General features: G+C 50.2%; 1 protein-coding gene across 1 annotated transcript; it reads right to left on the bottom strand.

Moving 5' to 3' along the window:
* Positions 1-1,225: 1,225 nt before the first annotated feature.
* On the bottom strand, positions 1,226-5,844 carry RNF222 (ring finger protein 222). Its single transcript, XM_075119708.1, has 2 exons — positions 5,832-5,844; positions 1,226-1,920 (listed from the first exon to the last, which is right to left on the bottom strand). The coding sequence occupies exons 1-2, from the start codon at positions 5,842-5,844 to the stop codon at positions 1,226-1,228; spliced, it is 708 nt and encodes a 235-aa protein (XP_074975809.1).
* Between the last annotated feature and the right edge of the window lie 18,119 nt (positions 5,845-23,963).

The raw sequence follows: 23,963 nt of genomic DNA, 5'->3' as shown, positions 1-23,963 counted from the left end.
ACCCTGCCTGTCTGCAGACAGTGCCCCTGGTGTCGGCCCTCGTGGGCTCAACAGTCCAGCTGGATCCCAAACGTTAGCGGGTTTGCCTTCCCCAGTGGAGAGGCTGCTAGAGAAGGAGCAGAGGTGCAGAGAGGGAGGAAGCCAGGGTGGGAAATGGAGCAGACAGCAGACAGAGAGAGCTGTGGGGTCAGGTGTTACCTGGTGAATGGTGTCAGTCTGAGTCACACAGGCCCAGAGGCTGGGGCAGCGCAGCAGAGACAAGCAGAGAGATTCATACAGAGATACAGACTCTGCCATGCACAGGGCTCCTCCTTGTGCCAGCCCAGCTTTGTGGGGCAGGGAGGGGATCTGGCTCCATGGCGCAGGCTGCCCTGTAGCTAGAGGGCTTTTCCTTCAATTGAATTATCTTTGAGGAAAACCCTCAAGACTTCAAGTTACCGGGGAGCTGAGGCCCGCTCTTTAACGAGTCTGTAACCCAGCAAGGTGTCGCGGCATTCCCAGAGCTCCACGGGCTTTGCCTGTCCCCACTGCACAGAACCAGCCAGAGCCAACATCTGAGCACCTTGGGGCGCTAGGGGTATAATGTCCACTAGGGAGAAAACAGACTAACAAACTCACATCACTGAGGATGTTTAATTGAGGCAACCTTGTCCACCACCAACATCCCGGACACTTTAGTGGCAACTGTTCTAGGACTGCGAAATAATCACACCGAACGTATCAAGGCCGGTGCCTCTTGTGCCTCTACGGTGACTCGGGCAGCATTCTGTCCTGTGACTTGGTGTCTGAACGCGTTTATCACAAGCATCCAAGTCCTTGGCATGGCCTCTTGGCTCCAAGGCGGCACCTCTGCCAGCTCTGTGCCCCGGAGCTGTCTCAGCACCACCCGCCCACTTACTCTGGCGCATGGCCCCCAGCATCTCACCGGGGCACCAGTTTACCCCCTCAGTCAGAAGGAAGTGCAACACCTGCTAAGTCGCGGCGCCATTTCCTGCAGCCTCTGGGCATTCCTCAGAGGTCTCCCACACAAGCACTGGCCAGCAAGCCCACAGGTATTTGCATCATGGCCGCCTGCAGGATTTCCATATTGCAGACAATCCAAGGATCCTGGGTTATTCCCAAGAGAAGGGGGCATTCACCTGGGGGCACTGGGTATCTCTGCGAGTGTTGGGTTGTAGGCACAGCTCTCTGCCTGGGTCCTGTTTGGAGCATTCTCCAGTCCCACTCAGAAACTCCTCTTCACCAACAGGACCCAAGGGAACACGGCCGCCAACAGGGCAACTGTCAAGATGAGGAGAACAGCCAGTATAATGGGTGACTGGCAGCACCACATCCCAAGGGAACTCATGGATGCCCCTGACTCTGGCACCTCTGTGCCGTGTCCCCTAACCACTGACCTACAGCTCTCCTCCACCAGCGGCATCCCATGATCACTGATCATGAAGACATGGGCTTCCCGAGCCAGGCTGCCCGGCATGGCCATTGAGTCCATGGGGCTGCCACTCATGCTGTCACTCCTGCCATAGCTCTGCACTGGCATCACAAAATGGCTGGGGACCACCAAGGTGTTGTCTGGCGCTGACTTTGCTAGGTGGGGCAACAAGGAGGGTGAGAGAGCCAGCTCCACAGGTTTGGGGGACTCCCCTGGTTTGGGAGGCCAGCGGGTCACCTTCTTGCTGAGGAACGTCACATAGCGGCAGACAGGGCAGATGATATTGTTCTGGACCTGCCCGTCTAGCCTGGAGGAAAGCAAGCACTTCACCAGGCAGTCGTGGCAGAAGGTGTGTCCACATCTCAGTGTCCTCTGGGCAGCCTCCAGTGGGTGGAATTTCTCATAGCACACGGGGCACTCACCAAGGGGCTTCTCCTTGCTGGTGTGAGTCTCAGATATCCCAGTCATGTCAGTCACATGCTCCGCACCTGGGGGAAAGAGAAACGATGGGCATCAATAACAAATAGCAATGACAGCAGCTAGACCCAGGTACCAGTGATCACATCCGGTCATTAATATTCTATGCTTCCCATTGTCTCTCCCTTGCCCTCTGACTGGCTACTCTAATTCCCTGTCTTCCAACTGGCTATGGCCCCCAAACTCCCAATCCACATGCCCACAATAAATACAGTAGCCTCATCTTCTGACTCCTTCCCTGTCCTGTCTCCCCACTGACCTCCTGTCTTCTCCATCTCTCCTCCCTGCGGTGGCCTGGCCCTGGGAGAAAGGTGCAGCCATCCCCTCCTTCTCTGATGGATGGGTGAGACAATTGTGGAGTGCTATATATATTAGGGTGCTCTGGTGAGGCATTTCTGGAAGAATGTTCTTCACAAGAATCTCAGCTGCTTTGGGCTTTTGGCTGCCTGGAGCAACAGTTTCTGAATGCAAAATATGAAGAGAAAATGAGCCAATCCATAGCTAGGGCTGGCTAACCCTGCCCAGTGCCAGATGGCAGACGCAACAAGCCATTTAGGAAATGCACCCTCTGGCCCAGGAGGACCTCCAGATTTCACTGGAAGCAGCTAAAAAGCTCATCAGTGTGTGTGATGTACAGCCAGGCCACGAGCTACCAACCTGCCCATGCCACTCAGAAAGGAGGTGCTCCCGCACCACGGGAAAAGCCAGATAGAGTGAAAAAATGGGGTGAAGTCAGGTCAGAGGGGAGAATTGGGAGCAGGTTTCACAGGACAGTCAGATTCACAGTGGTGCGTGTGCAATCAGATAGGTAGGTAGGTAAACTAAAGATTGAGGCTCTCCACAAACCAGCTGAACATTTCATACACTGAAGACTGGTTGTGTTGGCCCCACCACCCTTTCTGGGTTTTCCCATGAGGTATGATGCCATCTCTTCTCATCTCTCAGCTCGGGAGACCGCAGTCCTCTGTTTAATCACTGAAATGCTGCAAAACCCGCAGCAGCAGCAGGGTATGCCTGCCCTACAACATGCCTCTGCCCTGCCCTGCAGGGTTGGGGCCGGAGTTCAGTCTCCATGACCCATTCGGTCCTTTGCTTCCCTGCTGAGACTGACAGTGCCAACACAAGGGTGTTTTTTGCCAAGTTGACACCTAAGACACCAGCCCATTCCTCTCCATGCACAGAGCAGCCCTCACAGGGTAAGCTAGGAGGTTGTCACTTTCACAGGGTCATACAGTCCAGTGCCAGAAGGGACCTCTATGATCATCTACTATGATCTCCTGCATAACACAGGCCAGATAGCTCCCCCAGTAAAACCTGCGTCAAGCCTGTAACGTCTTTTTGCGCTTCACCAGATCGTTTCGAAAGACATCCACTTTTGCTTTTCAGATTGCAAGTGATGGAGAACCCTCCATGTCTGTAGGTAAGATGTTCCAATGATTAATTACCCTCGCTGCTAACAATGCGTGCCTTATTTCTAGCCTGAATTTGTCTAACTTCAGCTTCCAACCTTGCAGCTCATCATCTTTTTCTGTTAAATTAAAGGCCCCTTTACTGTCAGAAATCTCTTCCCCATGTTGATAGTTGTAGACCATGATCAAGTCACCTCTTAACCTTCCCTTGGAGAAACTAAGTTAAAGCTTCTGAATTCTCTCACTATAAGGCAGGTTTTCCAGACCTCGGCTCATGCTTGTAGCTCTTTTCCAAGCCCTTTCAAATTTGTTCACATGGTTTTGGCAGTGTGGACCCCAAACCTGGACACAGCATCCCTAGAATGGACTCACTACTGTATACAGATGTAAAAACACCTTCCAACACTTACTTGACATTCCCTGCCATGCTTTCTGCCATTGCTGACCTAGGCGCAGTCTAAACAAGTGTCATCGAGGTGAAAGACACAGCATCCTAACTCACCCCCTGCGCCATCCTAGCCATATCCCCTCCAGTCCAGGGATTTCAGAAATCACAATGGATCCCAGTCACACCTGCTGTAAATGGACCCACTTCCATCAGCGTGGAATCCGGTGAGTGTGTTTGGAGCCCAGCAGGGACTCCACTCCAGCATTTTCTTCCCTATTAACCTAGCCACCAGAGCTACCTGTGAGATGCTCCAGCCCCCAGCTCCCAAGCCTCCTGCCCTTGGAAACATCTTACCTTGTCTATGGCCAGAGTTCAATCGCTTCTCCACCCATAACTCCTGTGTCCAAGGACCACGGCCTGCTGCGTCTGACCTCCCTGGTGCTGCACTGGCGAAGGAGAACAAGTGCAAGCCACCTATATAACAAGTTGGGGTTTGCTTTGTGCATCATCCCTTCTGCATTGCACAATGGCCATGAAGGGAACAGGACAGCTCCCCAGGAGTGAATGTGGTGCAACTCGTTTGTGTTTTAAAGGCTTCTCACTCCATCTCTCCAGCTGGGGACTGGCAAGGAGCCAGCAGCAGGTGCCTGAGGTGGCAGGTAATCCAGAAACACCATCATAACATTGTTCACCTCTGCGCAGAGCCTGGTATTGAGACATCACTGTTCCTCCTGCTGCATGCATTGCCAGGCCTCTCCAATGCACGAGGCCTCAGTGAAACATGCACCCAACCCTCCCCCTGCCACATTGAATTACAATGTGGTGTTCCTATCAAGTAGGGCTGGGTACTCTGGTCTAGCAGCTGGCCTGCCTAGATGTGCTGCCACACTGAGGTTTATAAGCATCACCTTGCCAGGTATGTTCCAAAGAAGGTTCCCTCTGGCCAAGCCAGGAGGAGCTATGAGCTGTGCTGAACTTGTCCCAGCTGCCTGGTGCTCCTGCATAGTCCTATTACAGTCTCCAAGTAAGAAGGCATGTTAAGGTTAACAAATAAGATGTTAAGGGCTTTTTGCAGCTCCCAGCTCCCACCATCACCTCTGAGTTGGAGATCTTCACCAGTTGCCACATAAATTTGAATCTCCCTTGCTGGCTTGGGCTGAGATTTGCAAAGCTGCCTAGTGGATCTGGACATCCAATTCCCATGAACTGTGATGAGAACTGGGCATACAAATCTCTTAAGTGGCTCTGAGAATCTCATCTTGGATGAGTTCCCATAGCACGATATCTAGTGTTACAGTGATATGATCTTCACCCACCCCAGCTAGACTATAACAGATATAGTAGGGCCTCTAGGATCTACTGGGCAGGCGTCAGGGTGCATTACAGGCAGATCCAGATATTGCTGGGATCTGAAGCCCATGCTGGATAAAGCCCTAGAATCTGCCCAGCGGCAATGCACAGGTAATTTCACGTCATCAGCTGCCCATGCAGCATGCAGGGTTCAGAGTGTGTTCCCAGAGACATAGGACGCACATGGGCACAGCAGAGATGACTCTTGGGTTACAGCGCGTGAGCAGATGTCTGGCGGATGTTTGACTATGCGGATGTTCCTTTAGTACAGAGCCCCAGCAGGTTTCATGGGGCACGCCAGCAAATGAAGGGGGAGTCGGCCAAGTTTGGCCTCCATGTTTCATGCTCAAAGACAAAGCTGCAAAATCTAAGATCGGGTCCACCCATGATTCCAATCGCTTTGAATAATGAAACTGTAAAAGGAGTCTCCAGCTTTTGCTATTTGGGTTCTACACTCACCAGTTCCTCCAACTCTCCACCAGATTGACATTGCAATGTCTGCCAAGGGTCATTTACAACAAATATGGAATCAACATCGTCTCAGCACAACAACCAAGTTCAGGATCTATTCGAGCCGTATCATCTCTGTCCTGCTATAGCGTTGCGAAACATGGACACTACGCCGTTCAGACCGGGCAAAGCTGGAGGCTTTCCACACAAAATGCCAATGTCATATGTTGGGCATAAAGTGGAATGATTTCATTTGTAATGCAGATGTTTACAGTCACTCCGGTCTACAGAATACTGGGGCCATTGTCTACAGACGGCGCCTTACGCTTTTTGGACATGTCGCAAGAATGCCACAAGATGTTCCAGCGAACACGGTTCTCCAGGTGGCTTGTAACATGCAGGATAAAATTCCACTGACCAAGGGCTGGAGGCAGCCCAGGGGCAGACTCTGTATTACATGGATTGGACTCTTGGCCCATCAAGCCTTTGCGGCCACACAGGAACGGATCAAATGGCGAATGATCACTACCGCTGACGGTTTGGCTAAGCATTGAAGAAGAAGAAGACTACTACATTTAGGAAGGAACAAGCAATTGCATGTGTAACATCCACAGAGCCCAGCTGTCGACGGACAGGATTGAACCTGGGACCTCTGGAGCTAAATGCATGAGCCTCTACTGCGTGAGCTAAAAGCCCTTAGCTAAGGCTGTTGCAGACTCATTAATCGCTAAGTGGTCTCAGTGCCACTAGAGGGGACAGAGCACCACACCCAGGAGGTATGTGGGTTACACATGCATACAAATGGAAAATGACTGCCTAGGAAGGAGTACTGCAGAAAGGGATCTGGGGGTCATAGTGGGTCACAAACTAAATATGAGTCAACAATGTAACACTGTTGCGAAACACAGAAACATCATTCTGGGATGTATCAGCAAGAGTGTTGTAAGCAAGACACAAGAAGTAATGTTTCCCTTCTACTCAGCACTGATTAGGCCTCAGTTGTACTACTGTGTCCAGTTCTGGGCACCACCCTTTGGGAAAGATGTGGACATATTGGAGAAAGTCCTGAGGAGAGCAACAAAAATGATTAAAAGTCTAGAAAACATGACCTATGAGCAAAAATTGAAACAGTTGGGTTTGTTTAGTCAGGAGAACAGAAGACTGAGGGAGGACATGATAACAGTCTTCAAGTACATAAAAGGTTGTTATAAATAGAAGGGTGATAAATTGTTCTCATTAAACACCGAGGATAGGACAAGAACCAATGGGCTTAAATAGCAAACAAGGAGATTTAGGCTGGACATTAGGAAAAACTTCCTAACTGTCAGGGTGGTTAAGCACTGGAATAAATTGCCTAGGGAGATTGTGGCATCTCCATCACTGAACGTTTTTAAGAGCAGGTTAGACAAACACCTGTCAGGAATGATCTAGATAATACTTAGTCCTGCCTCAGTGCAAGAGGACCATACTAGATGACCTACTGAGCTCCCTTCCAGTCCCACATTTCTAAGATTCTATGATTCTGATCTCCCACCAAGCATTTATGCTTGATACTAGCCCAGGCCGCTGCCAACACAAGGGTCAATTCCAGACAGTCTAGAGTCTCGCTGGTTTTGGTTTGTTCTCTACCGACATAGAGATGGTGTATAAACACATGCTTTCCATAGTTTGAATAGTCTCCACAGGCTATAAGAAACTATGAGCTCACAATGCTATAGATAGACACTGGAACAACTTGTTGGGCTTGTTTTTCTGCTCCATCCACAATGCAACCAAAGTTATTTTGTATGTTGCACACTTCTCACTGTTCCATTTCTTCCCTGTATTTTTTTGCTTCTGGGTATTTTTGTTACACTTTAACATTGCATGGCATCCTTCCTGCTTGGCGTCGTTTGCAATTTGCAGAGATTTTGTGCACACAGCAGATGTATTTTGATTATGGACTGGCAACCAAGTTCAGCTGAAACAAGAGCCAACCCCAAAACATTGCCCCAAATTCAAGGTGAACTTTTTTCAGGCTCAGAGATGTTCCATTCATGCTTGTATTTCAGTTTTGTGCACCTCTGAATTCCAGCTGGGACTGGAAATGTTAGGAAGACAAAACAATTCACAAAGTCCCAGAAATCTCTCCAGAAAGATTTATAGAATTTCCTGCCTAGGAGAGGCGCTGTCTGGAGTTCTCTGCTCGGTGTCCCCATCCGGTTCCCTTCGTTTGACCCTTTGATGACACACTCATGTCCCTGTTATTTCATTTGTTGTCCCCCGGATTTATTTGGTGTCCAGGTCCTGTGGATCCTCCTCTTAGGCTGGGGGAGGGGGTCCTTTAGCAGTGTTTGGGCTTTGCCCGCCCACTTCCCAGATCCCAATAGGATCAGCACTGATGAGAAACAAAAAAAAACTGGCAAGAATTTCAGAGAAAATGTTTTGTTATTTTTTGTTTTGCTAGAAATTTTTTAAAGCTTCATTCAGGACTCACAAATGGTTTGGAGAAGTATCCAAAAGTCACAGTGAGGGATTCCTGTGTTACAGAAGCCTCAGGTGAGAATGGGGGCTGCTGGATATAATCTCTGTGATCTTTCAAACCATGGGGGATGTTAACCCCTGTATACAGCTTCCATCATTTCCAACAAACAGACTGTATTGAAGTTGATCCATTGCCTCTCTGCAGCCAGCTGTCTGCCTTGGATTTCTTACTGAAAATGCAGGTGTCTCGGAAGCTGTGTGTTCAGGTGGACTTCCCCTTTGGCCCATTCCTTGGCTCCCTTGGGCCCTTACCCAGAAATTGCTCCCCTCCGGTCTTTCCTTCATAGGTGCTGGAACGAGGGGTGCAGAGGCTGCTGCCACACCCCCTGGCTTGAAGTAGTTTCCATTACATACAGAGTTTACAGTTTGGTTCAATGAATCTCAGCACTCCCACTACACAAATTGTTTACCAGCCCCCCTGCCTTCTTTGGGTGCATTTTTTGATTTCTCCATATTTCCCTCTCCAGTTATTGGCTTTTGCTCTCAGCCATCATTTCACCCTTCCCTTCAGTTTTAGGAACATTCCAGGACAGCCGGTTGGAATTGTGTCCTTCAGCTCCCTGCCAGCGTGCCGCCCTTCTCTGAATTTCTGTTTACACCTCAGGCTCTTGCAACATGGATGAATCTATCCATACACCCCCGGTCTCTCTCCTGGCTTCGAACACATGAGGAGGATCTGGAATGCAAACAGTTGCTGAATGGTGGCATGGCTGGGTTACTAGTATGGAAGATACTCTGGTGAGATGATGTAATGTAAGTGTGGGTGTCGTAATGTGTGTAACTTGTATCTGTTTATGACTTCTTCTCTGGGCTCCAGACATTCAGTTGAGAGAGGGCCCCACCCCTGCTGCCACTGTGTGTTCTGAGACAGCCTGATGCAGAGGAGTCAAACAACACCATGCTCTCTCTCTCCTGGAGATTTTACTTTTGCTTTGCTGGTCTCTTAATCTACAGTAAAAGTAGAAACATTTAGTTTTTCCATGAGAAAATGGACTTTCACTGAAATCAAAAATTTCTGCAGGAAAAGATTGATTTGGGCAGAATTATCCATCAGGACAATCCAAAGGAAATGCTGCAAGGAAGTGCTGAGCGGAGATGTGTGTGTTGTGCAGAGTACGCCCACGCATACACGGTTCCCCATTAATGAGCTGCTCTGTGTCTGATGACATCAGGTCTGGTTAACAGGGGCCATGAAATGTAACTGGGCTCAGCTTGCCAGTTCCATTCCAGGTGTCCTCAGCTGTGCCAGTCAAGAGGACAGGGGACCTGGGGGCTCTAAAAGGTCAGTCAGGAGTCAGACAGGGGAAGGGCAGGAGAGGAAAGCTGCCACAGAGAGAAGGTGTTTCCCTGGAGAAGGCTGAAGGCAGGGAAACAGAAAGAGGGGTTTGCTGGCTGGTGTCCCGAACCCAGACAGCCAGGGCCAGAGGGCTGGAGAGGTCTGAAAGCAGAAGGAGCTCACCTACTGACATCTCCCAGGCCAGAGAGGTAGACCACCGAGGACCTGTGAGAGGACCAGGGGAGTGAGGGATGCTCCCAGGCAAGGATACTCCCAGCAGACAGGCCAGGGAGGGGTTCATGCTGGGAAGAGAGGGGTTGCACCGCAGAAGGGAGGGCTGGACTGGTGGTCCTGGCAGAGGGATGGAAGAGTTCGTATAAGGAGCCTCGCAGTGAAGACAACACTGGGTCCTGGCGAGAACAAGGACTGTATGCTCTGGGACTATTTGCAATATGTTTTGTTCATGATCAATATGCTGATGGACTCGAAAACAAGCTCTCATCGAGTTACTGGGGACCCAAGAGGGAAATTGAGGTGGGTGGCCACTTGCAGGGCTGCCACAAGGGTGCACTGAGGAGGAGGCCACACATTTACAATCCATTTGGTAACTCCTTCCTACCCGACCTGCCTTTCAGCCACAGCCTGGTGACTGCTGGGGCACTCCCATTTACTGCTGCGGAACCGGGCTTCACTTTGGTCTATTTAGATTGTCTCTTCCTCTGTGTTTGTAACTTCCCAGCACCCTGGGGCCTGATCCTGACCAGGGCCTCCCGGAGCTACCATCACACAGAGAGTGGATCACAGTGGGTGTTGCTGAGAGCAGAACCTGGCCCATGAACCCAGGCCTGGGCTGTGGCTCTCCAAGGCAGAGCCGAGCCGTGCAGGGTGCTGGTGTTGCAGGCCTGGGGGTGCGAGCAGCTCCTGCCGGGGGAGGGCTGAGGAAGCAGAATGCCCTGGCAGGGCGAGTGGCCCATCTTTGGAGACAGCAAGCACTCCCCACACTGCGGGCCTCCAACCGCCACAGAGGCGGAGCTGCTGAGGGGCCACAGACCACCATGGGGAGGGGGCTGCGGAGGGGCAGGGCCCTGACCGGGTCTCCCCCCATCCCAGCCACACTCAGTTAGTAGCACTGCTTGGGGGACTGCATGACCTATCGCCCCACTGCAGCTTTCAGTCCAGAATCCCAAGCCCTGGGATTCTGGCTATGGACAGGTCCCTGCACTCCCCTCTGCCCCGCACTGGGGCGGCCACAATCTGGCCCATAGGACACTGGCGTTAGATCCTACAGGGACCAGAGCAGAACAAAACCTGGGCAGACTCATGCAGCCAGATATGGGGAGGGTGCCCATCCCCTGCAGGAGACCGGGATTGGCCACGGTCCCCAGCCCGTCCATCCCCAGCCAAAGGTGGCGGCTCCCCGAGCTGCAGAGAAGGACTGGCCCTGTGTCCCAGCACCAGCCATGCCCTGAGCATGTCATAATCCTGTGCTTTGGAGCCAAGGCGATGGTTTGAACAAACAACCAGCAGATCTGGCTGGGCGTTTGCATGGCCAAGCACAGGGGGAATCATGAAAGGAGACAATGAGCCCAATCCAATGCTCAGCACTGATCTTTATCCCGGGTTCCAGGGGAGGAGAGGGACTGGCAGGGAGGCATCATGACTCAGCTAACAGAGCTGCTCTGAAGACACTGCTCTGGAAGAGGCTCTCCAGAGTCAGGAAGGGGGACACTCTCTCTTGGTAGCTGCTTGCACCATCACCGTACTGAGCTCCTGCAGCTCTCCGGGGAGAATTTATCCAGCTGCTCTAGGAGAATCGTGGTGCCTGACACAACACCAACATGACCTCCGTGTCAGAGAGCTTCGTCCGACCTCGGGCGCATCACACTGTGCACCGGCGCATCACTTCAGGGAAGTGCTGAACCCAGGTGTTTCGCTCTGTTGAGCGCTGAATCCCAGCCCCCGCCAGTGCACAGGGAGGTTGGCTACATGGGAAAGACAATGTCCTCACAGTACCTAGGCACTTAGTGTCCGCCTGTTCCCTTGCAGTGGTGCCTAACAGGATAGGTGGCAATGGCCCATGAACTCCACTCAGAACCAGTTTCCAGCCAAAAGCAAGGACCATGGCGTGTCTTACTCTAAACGGGAAGGCTGCCCTGCCCTGTGGCTGTTCTGCGCTTCCCAGGGCTCACAGGAGCTATGGGCAGCCAAGCGTAAATCACAGCAGCCTTTTGGCTGTTCTAACCGACACCAGGGGCAGAGCAGGGCCCTAGAGCACAGGGGTCACAAGGGCAGATTAAGGCTGGCTTGGGCAAACCCCTCTGCACTCCTGCCCCACGGCCAGGATGAAAGGAGCTGGGGATTGGGCCCCTTGTGTCCACACACAGCAGCCAGCTCAGGCTGCAGTTGGGAGCAGATTGGTAGTGCAGGTTGAACCAGTGCCCCCGACAATGTCTACTTGCCCTTCCTCACTGCCCAATGGACCGAAAAGGGGGCAGATTAACTGACCATAAGGAAACGCCTTCCCCAGCGTGTAAGATACAATGGCCCACATCTTCAAAGGTATTTACACCTCTAATTTCCACTGACTTCCATGGAAGTTAGATGCCTAAATAGCTTTCGGGGTCTGGCCAACACACTTAGCCCGGCTTGGACCAGGACCAGCCATCTGGGTGACCTGTACGGAGAGACTCACCAGTTGTACTAGCTAAGGATGTACAGGGGCATCAGCTCTCTGGCGTCAGAACATAAAGCAGCAGAATTGCCAGGGGCTAGGAAGGAACCGGTTAGTCACATACCAATGCCCACAATGGGTACTTCACACCTTGCTCTGAGTAGCTGGTTCCACTCGCTGCCAGAGCCAGGATGCTGCCCTGGTAGGCGTAGTTTGACTTCTATATTTGGGGGGAGGGGGCGTCCACAGGGGCACCATTTCAGATTGGAGGCGAAGACAACTTTTACTGTGATTCCAGGGGCTACAGAGGCAACTGAAAACTCTAGTGTTTTTGCAGATAATAACTTAGAAATATCTGACAGGAGCACTGTATCTAATTCCTATATCAAGAAAGAAAACTAAATAAATATTAGACCCACTCAGCTCTAATACTAACATGTTCTGACATCTTGTGACAAGTTACTTAAGGGACTCTGGTTAGGCTTAAAATTGTAATGTATATTCTTACTCTGATACTCTTACTAAAGTCAGAAGGGACCATTGTGATCATCTAGTTTGACCTCCTGCAGGCCTCACCCCGTGTTCCATTCTAATGTGAATTGTAACCCAAACTAGTCAAAATCGACCACTTTAGCAAAGCAGGGCAGTCTGCTGAACACCTAAACAGAGCGAATGGGTCTGTGCTCCTGAAGTCTTTGCCCTCCATGTGTCACTAGCTGCCAGGGGAGAGCTCATTCAGACCCTGCTCACACCTAGAAACCACTTGATGGATCCACGTGTGAATCTGGCACCAGCTGGATGTTTGTCATGGCCTAGGTCAAGGGTAATCAATTATTTTTCGTCAAGGTCCAAATATTTTGGTCAAGGTCCAGACTCCAGAGAAACATTTTTCACACCACAATAACAATATGATCATAAGTAAATAAAAAGATTTCGGGTTCCATTCAAAAGCATCTGGCAGTCTGGATTTGGCCCAGGGTCTGCCTATTGACTACCCCTGGGCTAGATCTTCCCATGTAATGCGCCACCTCCCCTGCCTCATCTTCTTAAATCACCACCACCACCCTGATCCTAATGTATAATGTGGAAATGGTTTTGGTGGACACATGCAAAATGGCACATACTGCAGCTGAACACTGGCAAGGATAGTGACCAGAAAAGCACGTACAGTTTTGCTCACTGTGTAAGAATGTGAATGCTGGGCCAACCCTGGCCACGCAGGTGCTCTGTGTCAGCTGTAAGCTGTGTGTATTTTAGGGTATAATTGTCATGTTCTTCTGGCCCAGATCTGGCCTGGGCACACATGGTGCTTATTCACCCCGGCTACATTCAGCATAAAATCCTTGAATGTTCTGTGAGGGATGGTGGGAATTCCTTTAAATACGCTTTTTAAACACAGCACCACCTACTGGCTGAACAGTATAATACAGTCAAGCATTCGATTCCATCTCCCCCTCTAAGCCCTGGTCTACACTACGGGGTTAGGTCGAATTTAGCCGCGTTAGGTCGATTTTAAAATGAATGCATCTACACAACCAACCCTGTTCCGTCGACCTAAAGGGCTCTTAAAATCGACTTCTGTACTCCTCCCCGGTGAGGGGAGTAGCGCTAAAATTGACCTTGCTGGGTAGAATTTGGGGTAGTGCAGATACAATTCGACGGTATTGGCCTCCAGGAGCTATCCCAGAGTGCTCCAATGTGACCGCTCTGGACAGCACTTTGAACTCTGATGCACTAGCCACTAGCCACACAGGAAAAATCCCCAGGAAATTTTGAATTTCATTTCCTGTTTGGTCAGCGTGGCGAGCTCAGCAGCACAGGTGACCATGCAGTCCCCCCAGAATCGCAAACGAGCTCCAGCATGGACCGAAAGGGAGACACTGGCTCTGATTGCTGTATGGAGAGAAGAATCTGTGCAGGCCGAACTCTGATCAAAAAGAAGAAATGCTAATATATTTGCCAAAATCGCACAGGGCATGGTGGAGAGAGGCTACACCAGGGACACACAGCAGTGCCACGTGAAAGTTAAGGAGCTCAGGCAAGCCTACCAAAAGACAAAGGAGGCAAATGGTCGCTCCCAGTCAGAGCCCCATACATGCCGCTTCTATGATCAGCTGCATGGCATTCTCGGGGCAGGACCCTACCACTACCCGACCACTGTCCGCAGACACCTGCAAGGGGGGAGTCTCACACAACAGGGAGGAGAATTTTGCGGATGAGGAAGAGGAGGAGGAGAATGCACAGCAGGCAAGCGGTGAATCCGTTCTCCCCAGCAGCCAGGACCTTTTCATCACCCTGGAGCCAATACCCTCCCAAGGCGGGATCCCCGACCCTGAAGCCAGAGAAGGCACCTCTGGTGAGTGCACATTTGTAACTACAGTACAGGGTTTAAAAGTAATAGTGTTTAACATTTGATTTGCCCTGAAGAATCGGGATGCATTTGGTGCCAGTACAGCTACTGGAAAAGTCTGTTAACATGTCTGGGGATGGAGCGGGAATCCTCCAGGGACATCTCCATGAAGCTCTCCTGGAGGTACTCTGAAAGCCTTTGCAGAAGGTTTCTGGGGAGGGCTGCCTTATTTCATCCTCCTCAGTAGGACACTTTACCACGCCAAGCCAGTAGCAAGTAGTCTGGAATCATTGCAGCACAAAGCATGGCAGCAAGTGGTCCTGGGTTTTGGTCGCATTCAGGCAACATTCAGTCTATATCTTTCTGTGTTACAGGAGAGCGATATCATTCATGGTCACCTGGTTGAAATAGGGGAATTTTTGTAAGGGAACAGTAAAAGGACCCCATTCATGCCAGGCTGTTTGCGCTTGACTAAAAGGGATCATCCCGGAGAATAGCCACGCGGTGGGGTGGGGTGGGGGGAGGTGTGTGCTGCACATCCACCCGAAAACTGCAGCCCCTCCTTTTAAATGTGAAACGCAACCGGCATTGCTTGCTATGGGAAAGGAGGGCACTATCAGTTTGAAACCATTCCCACGTGTTATGAAGGTGGAAGAAGCCAACCCCGTGTACCCTTTGGCTTACCATGGCTGCCTGGAAACCGAATTCTGTTCTCCAGACATGTGTGATGTGTCACCATACCGACAGGCGCTCAATATAAAAGGCAAAATGCGACCTTGTACCTAAAGCACATGTGCTGTCTGCTGTGAATTGCTTGATTCACTGTGAAAGAGTCTCCCTTTTGTTCTCAGAAATGTATCATCTTAAATTTTACTCTCCCTTTTTATCCCCCGACAGGTGCAAATGTTTCTATGCTCCCCCATCATCTCCGTCCCTGAGGTTATCGCAAATTAGAAGGCGAAAAAAACCGCAGTCACGATGACATGATTTCCAAGCTCATGCAGTCCTCCCGCACTGATAGGACACAGCTTAATGCATGGGGGCATTCAGTGGCAGAGGCCAGGAAAGCATTAAGTGAGCGCGAAGAGCAGAGGCAGGAGGCAATGCTGAGGCTAATGGGGGAGCAAATGGACATGATGAGGTGTCTGGTGAAGCCAGTACCGGATTTACCATGGTGCCAGTGGCGCCATGCCCACAGTCCAAAGGGGCCCCAGCCCGCCCTTCTCTGCCCCCCACTGTGGGGGCAGAAACTTACTGCTGCTGGCTCCTGCGGCAGCCAAGCTCTGCCCCCAGCATGCTACATTCCCTCCCCTCCCCATCTCCCTGCTGCCAATCTGTCGTTTGCCAGCAGGAGGGAGGGGGAAGAGCAGAACCTCAGCATGCTCGCTGCTCCAGGGAGGAGGTGGAGAAGAGGCGGAGGCAGAGGCAGAGGCGGGGCCTTGGGGAAGGGGCTGAAATAGGGGCATACCCCCTCCAGCCCCCTGCCGTGAGCACCCCCATGACCCCAGCCCACACCCCCAGCCCTCTGCCCACCCTGACCCCCCAGACCCCTGCACCCCCCTCACACACACCCAGCCCCCTGCCCTGACCCCTGCACCCCCCATACCCCATCCCCAGATTCCTGAACCCTCCCACATCCCCACCCCCATCCTAAGCACCAAACAGGAGCTCATGCCCCCCATTCCCACCTGCACCCCTCGCACCAAACAGGAGCTGCCCCAGGTAAGAGCTCCACACCCCAACCTCCTGCCCCAGCCCTGAGCCCCCTCTCTCACCCTAGCTCCTGGCCAGACCCCACACCCCAACTTTTTTTTACAATATTTGGAAAGATCATTAAGTGGTCCATCGAGACCCTCTGCGATTTTCAAGTGGTCTGTGGAAAAATAAGTTAGACTGCAAGATACCTCACTTTATCAAGGTACTTCACTTTTTATTTTCATTTCCTTGCTATTACTTATAGGAGGAGGATGAAGAAAAAAAGAATGAAAAACAGGGGGGAGATAAGAGAGAATGTTCTTTTTCTTGGCTGGGTCCCAAGGAGAGCCCCCCAAAATGAAGCTGATCAGAGGGCTGGGGGGGCCCACTAACTCTAAATCCACCACTGGCTATCATGTCACCTGGGCTGGGGATACTGTGTCAGCTGATCCCCACAGTCTCCAACCTACCTGGGCAGTACAGCAGACATGGCCCTGCCCGCTAGCTCCTCTCCACTCCCTAGCCCACCCACCCCTTGCTTCCCACCGCTTAAGGCTTAGCCCTCTCACTTTTAAAAATGATTTCTTGCCCCTCCCCCTCAGGCTTTTCTCACGTCCCTGTTGCCCGGTATCCAGTTTTAGGCTGGAAACTCCAGTAGAAAACGGGACCTGAGTGTCCGGTTAGCAGTGATGACTGGAAACTAAAAGTCCGGTTATAGGAGTAACCACATTAGCCGCCGCTCCTCCCACTCCCAGCACCCACCCCAGAGGGCTGGAAGAGAACCTGTCCTGCAGCTGCTGGATGTCATGGAGTGTGGGGGAGTCAGGGTCCTGCACCCCCCACTTGCTGCGATTCACCATGACTCTCAGCCAGCCAGCAAATCAGAAGGTTTACTAGTCAACAGAAACACAGTCAAAGCAGAGCTTGTAGGTATGGAAAACAGGACCCCTCAGTCAGGTCTGTCTTGTGGGGTAGGGAGCCCAGACACCAATGCTGGACCTCCCTCCATTTCCCCAGCCAGCTCCAAACTGCAACCCCCCTCCAGCTCCATCTCTGTCCTTTGTCTCTTTCCCAGGCCAGGAGGCCACCTGGTCTCTTTGTTCTCCAACACCTTCAGTTGGCATCTTGCAGGGGAGGGGCCCAGGCCATCAGTTGCCAGGAGACAGGGTGTCAGCCATTCTCTGTGCAGACAGCATCACACCTGCCTAGGGCTCTGCAACAATCACACACCCTTATCCCACCACCTAGATACTTAAGAAATGCACAGGGAAAACTGAGGCACCCACACAGTATTCAGAGAAAACTGTGAGAACATTCCCACTTTGTCATACTGGAGGAGGTGCAGCTCAGTGCAGAGAGAGACGAAGAGAATGGGCTAGTACAGGGGAGAAGGTAGGTACCCGCTCTATGTGGGCAGGGGCGGGGGGAATCCTGTTTACCCCCTCCCCAGCCCTGCTATGCTTGCAGTTTACCCCAGCCCCTCCCTTGCTCCAAGGACCAACCCTAGCTCCTGCCCCACTGTGCTTTTGCCCCCAGCCCCTTTTACAATCATTTCCCAGGGGGCCAAAAATATGTTCCCAGGCCCACAAAAAGTTAATCCAACCCTGGGTGGAGCTGCAGGAAAGCCAACAAGAGCACAGACCCCCGCTGCATCCGTTGTATAACCGCCTGCCCTCCCCCCCAAGTTCTATATCCTCCTCACCCAGATGCCCAAGAACGCAGGGTGGGAGGCTCTGGGCACCCACCCAGCCACTCCACTCCAGAGGATGGCCCAAGCAACAGAAGGCTGTCATTCAAACAGTTTTGATTTGTAGTGTGGCTACAATAAGCAATGTGGCCTTGTCCTTCCCTCCTCCTCCACCCGGGCTACCTTGTCAGTTATCTCACTTTTTTTTTTTTTAAATTAATAAAGGAAGAACGCATGGTTTCAAAACAATAATTAGTTTATTTCCTTTGCCAGCTGTGATTGAAGGAGGGAGGGTGGTTGGCTTACAGGGAATTAAAATCAACAAAGGGGGCAGGTTTGCAGCAAGGAGAAACACACACAACTGTCACACCGTAGCCTGGCCAGTCATGAAACTGGTTTTCAAAGCCTCTCTGATGTGCAGCACGCCTAGCTGCTCTCTTCTAATCGCCCTGGTGTCTGGCTGCTCAAAATCGGCCACCAAGCCATTTGCCTCAACCTTCCACCCTGCCATAAACGTTTCCCCCTTACTCTCACAGATATTATGGAACACACAACAAGCAGCAATAACAATGGGAACGTTGGCTGCGCTGAGGTCTAACCTAGTCAGCAAACACTGCCAGCGAGCTTTTAGACATCCAAAGGCGCAATTCTACCACCATTCTGCACTTGCTCAGCCTATAGTTGAACTGCTCCTTACTACTGTCCAGGCTGCCCCAAGGATAACTATTGGCTTTTCAACATCCCCAGTGGTAATTTTCTGGTCTGGGAAGTAAGTCCCTTCTTGCAGCTGCTCGAACAGCCCAGAGTTCCTAAAAATGTGAGCATCATGCACCTTTCCCAGCCATCCCATGCTGATATCGGTGAAACATCCCTTGTGACCCACCAGTTCTTGCAGCACAATTGAAAGTGCCCCTTGCAGTTTACGTACTGGTTGGCAAGGTGGTCCAGTGCCAAGATAGGGATATGCGTTCCGCCTATCGCCCCACCACAGTTAGCACTTTGCAGCAAAGCCATCCAGTATGACCTGCACATTTCCCAGAGTCACTACCCTTGATAGCAGAACATCAATGATTGCATTGACTGCTTGGATCACAGCAGTCCCCACAGTAGATTTGTCCACTCCAAATTGATTCCCAACTGACCAGTAGCGGTCAGGCGTTGCAAGCTTCCACAGGGCTATCGCCACTCACTTCTCAACTGTCAGGGCAGCTTCAGGGCAGGGGAAAGCAACTCACAAAGTTCAAGGAAAGTGGCCTTAGGCATGCGAAAGTTTCGCAGCCACTGTGAATAATCCCATACCTGCAACACTATGCAGTCCCACTAGTCTGTGCTTGTTTGCCGGGCTCAGAATCGGTGTTCCTTGTGCTGCCGTCTCTTAGCCAGGTTCTGCACATACTGCAGGATAATCTGTGAGGTGTTTACAACGCTCACAACAGCAGCGGTGAGCTGAACGGGCTCCTTGCTTGCCATGCTATGGCATCTGCATGGGTAACCCAGGAAAAAAGGCATGAAACGATTGTCTGCCATTGCTTTCACAGAGGGAGGGGAGACTGACGACATGTACCCAAAACCACCCGCGACAATGTTTTTGCCCCATAAGGCATTGGGAGCTTAACCCAGAATTCCAATGGACAGCAGAGACTGCAGGAACTGTGGGATAGCTACCCGCAGTGTACCGCTCAGTGAGTCAATGCCAGCCATGGTATTGAGGATGCACTCTGCCAACTTAATATGCTTAGTGGGGACATACACAATCGACTGTATAAAATTGATTTCTAAAGATCGACTTCTATAAAATCGACCTAATTTTGTAGTGTAGACATACCCTAAGTTCTACATCCCTCCTTTCACAGTATCCAGAGTGGCTTACGATCAGAAGGGCCAACCTCAGGGCAGACTGTCAAACATAGGGCACACATCCCAAACTGGTGGGATGTTCCATAATTAGATTTCACCAACCCAGTAACAAATGTGAACTCCTAAAGCACTGTAACAGTCTTACCATGGAGTCACAGACAGTCCCCTTGGGCACTGTGACGTTATTGACATAAGCTGGGACCGTATAGATCATTGTTGCAACCAAAGTCCTGTAGTGGCACCAAATCTTGTATAAAGGGGGCTCAAAGAAGGAGTCTCAGACAAGGTTATGGTTTGCTGGTTATGATTATGCTGTCTATACATTTGTATCATTTTTGTACTTAAAGTTATGAATATTGGCTCTATACTGTCTGTATTTCAAACTTATGCTATGCTTCTGGGTGACACCCCAGACAAGTTGGTGTCAGCTCTGCCTAGCCTGCTTGATGGCCCATTAAGGACCATCAGCTATACAACTGACCCACTGAGAGAAGGTAGACATGCCTTGGGACTCAGCAAGGTGTGCAGGGACCTACCTATGGACAGAACTCTGAGGTTTTTCCAGGCCGTGTGATGGACAGCTTGTCTTTGGGACCAAGAAAGAAAGACCACACAGCAAGAGAATATAAAAAGCTGCTGCAGCTCCTCCATCTTGTCTTCAATCCTGCTTCTGACCTCTGGAGGGACTTTGCTACACTGAAGCTTTGAACCAAGGACTGAAAGACCCGTCCCAGCTGTGGATGTACTCCAGAGACTTGATGTGAACCTGCAGTTTATTCCACCCCTGCTGCAAGCCTGAACCAAGAACTTTGCCATTACTGTATGTAACTGATTCCAGTTAACCAATTCTAGCTCTTATCTATATCTTTTCCTTTTATGAATAAACCTGTAGATTTTAGATTCTAAAGGATTGGCAACAGTGTGATTTGTGGGTAAGATCTGATTTGTATATTGACCTGGGTCTGGGGCTTGGTCCTTTGGGATGGAGAGAACCTTTTGACTTTTACTGGGGTATTGGTTTTCATAACCATTTGTCCCCATAATGAATGGCACTGGTGGTGATACTGAGAAACTGGAGTGTCTCAGGGAATAGCTTGTGTGACTTGTGGTTAACCAGTGGGGTAAAACCAAAGTCTTCTCTGTTTGGCTGGTTTGGTTTTCCTTGGTGTGCACAGAACCCCAGCCTTGGGCTGTAACTGCCCTGCTTGAAGCAATTTGTCCTGAATTGGCACTCTCAGTTGGGTCCCGCCAGAACCAGCATCGTTACAGGCACTCATCCCGATATCAAGTGGTACCAGAACATCCCGATATCAAGGATGGTACAAAAACATTCCCCAAGGATAAAAGAAACACACTGACCCCTCCTAAAAGCAAAGGTCAGGATGACAGTACATAACTTGTTTATATCAGGATATAAAGATATATATCAGAGGGAGTATCTTTGGCCAGCCTAGGGGGCAGTGAAAAGTCCCTCCACTGACTGAGCTACGTCCATTGTCATGGGCATACATGTCTTAGTATCCTCGTAGAGTCTGCCACATGCTATTAGCATGCATTGTGGACAATAAACCCAGCTGTTCAGACCTTAACAAATCTTGTGGTCACTGGGCAGTTTGCTCAAGGTCTGCTGTGCCAACAGTCTGCACAGAGCTGGGGCAGCACACAGGGAGAACACACAGCCAAATATATAACCACACACACACACACACTCTCATAGAGTCTAAACACTAAATACGTTCTTCTAAGACAAATACCTATGTTGAACAAAACTAGCGTTCAGGTGAGCTGGTTTGGTTTCCGGCTATGAGTTTGTCTGCAGCTGAGAAGGTTGTTAGTTGTTGATCCTTTGATCACGCACACTCTGAATGCATCGCTTTTGTCTTTGTAAGTTGTTTCCGTAGTGAACTGGCCCATGCAGTTCAGAACACTGTCAGGGCTAGTCAGGACTGTGCCAGGTGACTTGTGCTCTAGGGGGAGATGAGAGGAATTGTAAGTTCCTTCTGAGAGGACTGTGATGTCAGCTCCTGAGTCAGTTTTAAAGTCAGTGTTGCCATGAATATTCAGTTTCACTCTCCAGGAAGGCTCTGTGATAGATCCCAGAAACGATGGCTCTTGATTGTCTATAATACGAGCCAACTCCCTGACTGCTTTGGTGCATCAAACTGCTGAAAAATGTGCTTATTTCATGCATGTATTATACCATGCGCCTCTGGCTGGACAAACATCATCTCTTGGGATATGACTTTTTCCTCACCTTGTGCATGTAGGTTGCAATTTATCCCTCTCAGCCTGGGAGTTCTGTCTCTGTGTCTCAGTGGTTTCTGACAATGACTTTTAACAGTCAGGTGTCTGTTTATGGCTTCTAACCTAGTTTCGGGTTTTCAATTTGCTCCTGCGTTTTGTTTTGTTTAACTAATTCTGACTGCTTTGCTTTCTATATAGCTGTGAGGAGGGTTAAATCTCCTATCAGTTGCAGCTGCTGTGAAAGGTTTTATCTATTAACCCAATAACCAGCCTGTCTCTGATGTTTACAGATTTTGCATCCCCAAAAACCACAGTTTTCAGCCAATATATGGAGAGCTCTTATGAAATGTTCAGCATTTTCTCTGGTCCCTGAATTCTCTGATGAAAACATGCTCTTTCACAGACCACATTTCTCTGGGGTGTAAAGTATGCATCAGACATAGCCATGACCCTTTCATAGTCATCTTTGTGACGGTCTTCAATAACATCAAAGGATTTAAAGATATGCTCTGCTTGCTTCCCCATAGCATAGTTTAAAGAAGATACCTGTATATCTACAGTTTCTTGGAGCAGTTCAAAATCTTGCAAAATATTGCTTCCATTGTAAGGTCTGTCAAAGCTGACGTTCTCCAGGGCACTGAAGAGTGGCATGTTGATGAGATCCTGCAACCTTTGTCGCTTTGTTCCTTCTGTTTCTGTTCTTAGTTTACATCCAACACCCTTCCTGTTCCTCTGTACCGGATCTGGACTGGTCACAGAGTTTGCTTATACACCCCAGGTGTGTTCAACATAAGATCCTTTAATGCTCTCCAGGTATGGCTGAGGTTTGTTTTAATAAGGTATTTTACACACAGTGCCAACTAGTGGCTGAACCGTAGAATACAGTTTATCTTGCCATTACAACACCTGCAGCTGCGTAGGCCCTGCCAATGATACACAGATAGCTGTGTGAGCTAGGAACAGCCCAGGAGTTGCTTCTTTGGTACAGAGGCAAAATACATTCAATCCCTGGCAACAATGGAGAAGGTTCCTTTTCCTACCAACATATTGTCAGAATAATTCCATGTAGACCTACCAGGCTTGCCAAAGTCAGAAACATGCCCATCAAGATCACAAAGGGGGGCTCAGGCTGGACACGGAACCTGGGCTTCCATCCATTTTCTAGGGTGGTCACTTTGATTTCTGGCAAGTTTTTGGAGGCACTGATGGTGCTGGAGGATTTTGCATTCAGCCCTGAACAGCTGGCAGGTGAAATTAGCCCACATTCACTGTTCAGGGACAGGCATGGCTTGTGCTTTGGAGATACTCCAGGCAATTCCCCATTTCAGGAGAGCTTATACTAACCAGGGTTGTGTATCAGCCACTTGCTACTAGGATGTACCTCAGTGCGACATACCAGGGTATGATCCAAAGGCATGAGCAGCTGTGTCACCCCTGCCCTGCAGCCTTGGGTGTCTTACAATGCCTTGCTGTAGTAGCTCCTATCTGGGCCGCTCACAAACAGCCTTCCAGCCGGCAAACCACACCCTGAGTGTCTGTGTGTAACTGCAGCCTGCTAGCCACACTTGGTTAAACTCCAGCTCTCACCAGCCTTGGTCATACTGCAGGGTGACCCCAACAGACCCCATTTTCAGATTTTCCCCCAGAAATGTATGTCCTGTTCTGCCAGCCCTTCCTGATGCACATACAATACAAATCTCTTGAGTCTGTTATTCCTTTGAGGGAATAATATGCACATAACTTGCCACCCCAAATAAAGTTACCCAGACACTTCAACTTGAATACACTGGATTAGATAAACTGTAAAACAAGTTTATTAACTACAAAGAGAGAGATTTTAAGTGAATACAAGTAATGAGGCACAAAAGTCAGAAATGGGTACAAGAAAAATAAAGAGAAGACATTTACTAAACCTAACTTAACAAACTATATCAGATTCAAGCAAAATTTCTCACCACATGCTTTCAGCAGTTTGACTGACCAAACCCTGTAGGTCAGGACTCCACTCCCAGAGTCCAACAGCTACTTCCTTTGTCACTTAAAGCCAGAGCCATCCCATGGATATGGTGAATCAGGGAGACCACTCTGGGCCCCGCGCTTTGGGAGGCCCCACGCTTCAGTGTGCATGTCATGCTGGAGGCACTAGGCCGGCCA

The sequence above is a fragment of the Caretta caretta genome, chromosome 14 (assembly GCF_965140235.1).
Source record: "Caretta caretta isolate rCarCar2 chromosome 14, rCarCar1.hap1, whole genome shotgun sequence".
Lineage (NCBI taxonomy): Eukaryota > Metazoa > Chordata > Testudines > Cheloniidae > Caretta > Caretta caretta.
Note: the sequence above shows the minus strand (reverse complement) of the source record. Positions and strands in the feature narration are given on the sequence as shown.